Here is a 2,106-nt window from a genome sequence, read left to right on the forward strand (position 1 = left end):
ACAATTTACAGGCCTGACAAGTTGTAACCCTTTTATGTAGAAAAATATTTGGAATAACCAAGATGCATTAAAAATACAACAATATTGTGTATTCATTAAGTATAAGGATTTATGAAGGAAGGAAACAAGCATTAATTAATCATCTAACATGTGCCTGGAACTGTGCTAAATTCTTTATAAATATTATATAATGTGATCCTCACACAACAATACTGGAAAGTAAGCCTTACTCTTATCCTCATTTTATGGATGAAGAAACTTGTCCAGAATCACACAATTAATAAGTGAAGTCAGATCTGAAGTCAGATTTTTCTTACTACAAGCTCAATTTTCTATCCATTGACTATACAACCTAAATGAAACAAAGGAAGTCCTATATTTAATTTTTAATGACCTGTGTGCTTTTGTACAAGTAACAGCTACTCAATTTTGCATTTGTTTTTGTGTTTGTCTTGTTTTGTTTTATTTTACATTGTATTTTAGTGAAAAGAGCCCTCCTTTTGTAATGAGGGAACTTGGCTCTGTTCTATTACCTTTTTCTTGGGCAAATGACTTAACTTTTATGTGTCTCAGCTTCCTCACATGAAAATAGAAAGATGGGGTATGAGCAAATCTCTATAAGTTTTCTAATTTTAAATCCTATGGGTAATTTTGTATCTATATAGTGTTTAGAAGAAAAATCCATTAATAAAGGTGGGTCATGGTGACTGGGATTCTGGTAAATTGTGATTGCAAAAAAGAATAGGGTTGGATACATAGAAAAGACTTGAGAAATGTTGATGAATTACTTTTTGGATGATTCTTCTTTCTAGCTGTGTGACTCCTCATTGCCTTGGCTGCAGGGCAGACAAGAAGGTAAGTGGATGAGACTGGCCATTTTCAGGATATGTCTGCTCCCAACTTCTCCACTATCAACTATGACATGTTTGTGCTGATCGGCATCCCTGGCCTGAAGCATATGCATCTGTGGATCTCTATCCCCTTCTGCCTGATGTACCTGGTTGCTGCCTCAGGAAATCTCCTCCTGATTTTTGTGGTAGCTCTTGAACGCAGTCTCCATGAGCCTATGTACCTCTTCCTGTCCATGCTAGCATTCTGGGACCTGATCCTATCAACTTCTACTGTGCCCAAAGCTCTGGCCATCTTCTGGATGGATGATACAAACATCTCCTTTGGGGGTTGTGTCACTCAGCTCTTCTTCATGCATTTTGCCTTTGTGGTGGAGTCAGGGATCCTTTTGGCAATGGCCTTCGACCGCTATGTGGCCATCTGCTACCCGCTACAATATACCACCATCCTCTACCACAGTGTCATTGGAAAAATTGGAGGCATTGTAGTGTTCAGGAGCTTTGCTACAGTCTTCCCCATTATCTTTCTGCTGAAGCGCCTGCCCTTCTGCCGTACCAACATCATTGCCCACACATTCTGTGAACACATGGGGCTGGCCAAGCTGGCCTGTGCAGATATCACCATTAATATTTGGTATGGAATCTCTGTGCCCTTGCTCAGTGTCATGCTTGACATGGTGGTGATTGTTATCTCCTATATCCTCATCCTACGGGCAGTATTCAGGTTACCTTCTCGGGATGCTCGGCTCAAGGCACTGAGCACTTGTGGGTCACATGTCTGCGTCATCCTCATGTTCTACCTGCCAGGGATTTTCACTGTCATTGCTCAACGCTTTGGCCGGAAAATCCCTAGACATGTCCATATCCTACTGGCTAATCTTTATGTGCTTGTTCCCCCCATGATGAACCCAGTTATTTATGGGGTCAAAACCAAACAGATCAGAGAGAGAGTGGCCCTTTTGTTCTCACCAAAGGGGAAATGTTGAAAGAGACTATAATCTTGGTGGGTAGAGATTTGCTCCTGTCTTCAGTAATGGTAGGGAGATAAACAAGATGATTTTTCTTCTTACCTTGGGACAAACTTCTGTTAGGAATACAATGAAACCAAAATTCAGGCTGTTTTTTTCATAGTACTGTTACCCTATACAGTTGCATGTAATTGACTTCTTAAAGCAAATATTCAGATAATTCATTATTTAAATGAATCTTATATCCACAATGAAGAAAATAATCCTTTTGGAAATATGTATAGCATTCT

General features: G+C 39.6%; 1 protein-coding gene across 1 annotated transcript; it reads left to right on the forward strand.

The window, feature by feature from the left end:
• The first annotated feature begins 886 nt into the window (after positions 1-886).
• Positions 887-1,834, forward strand: LOC100932517 (olfactory receptor 52B2). The gene has a single exon (XM_003764856.1). It carries the CDS (start codon positions 887-889, stop codon positions 1,832-1,834), a length of 948 nt encoding a protein of 315 aa, XP_003764904.1.
• The last annotated feature ends 272 nt before the right edge of the window (positions 1,835-2,106 follow it).

The sequence above is a fragment of the Sarcophilus harrisii genome, chromosome 3 (genome assembly GCF_902635505.1).
Source record: "Sarcophilus harrisii chromosome 3, mSarHar1.11, whole genome shotgun sequence".
Taxonomy (NCBI): domain Eukaryota; kingdom Metazoa; phylum Chordata; class Mammalia; order Dasyuromorphia; family Dasyuridae; genus Sarcophilus; species Sarcophilus harrisii.

Coding starts and splice junctions, on each gene's coding strand:
- LOC100932517 (XM_003764856.1), top strand. CDS start 887: ATGTCTGCTCCCAACTTCTCCACTATCAACTATGACATGTTTGTGCTG.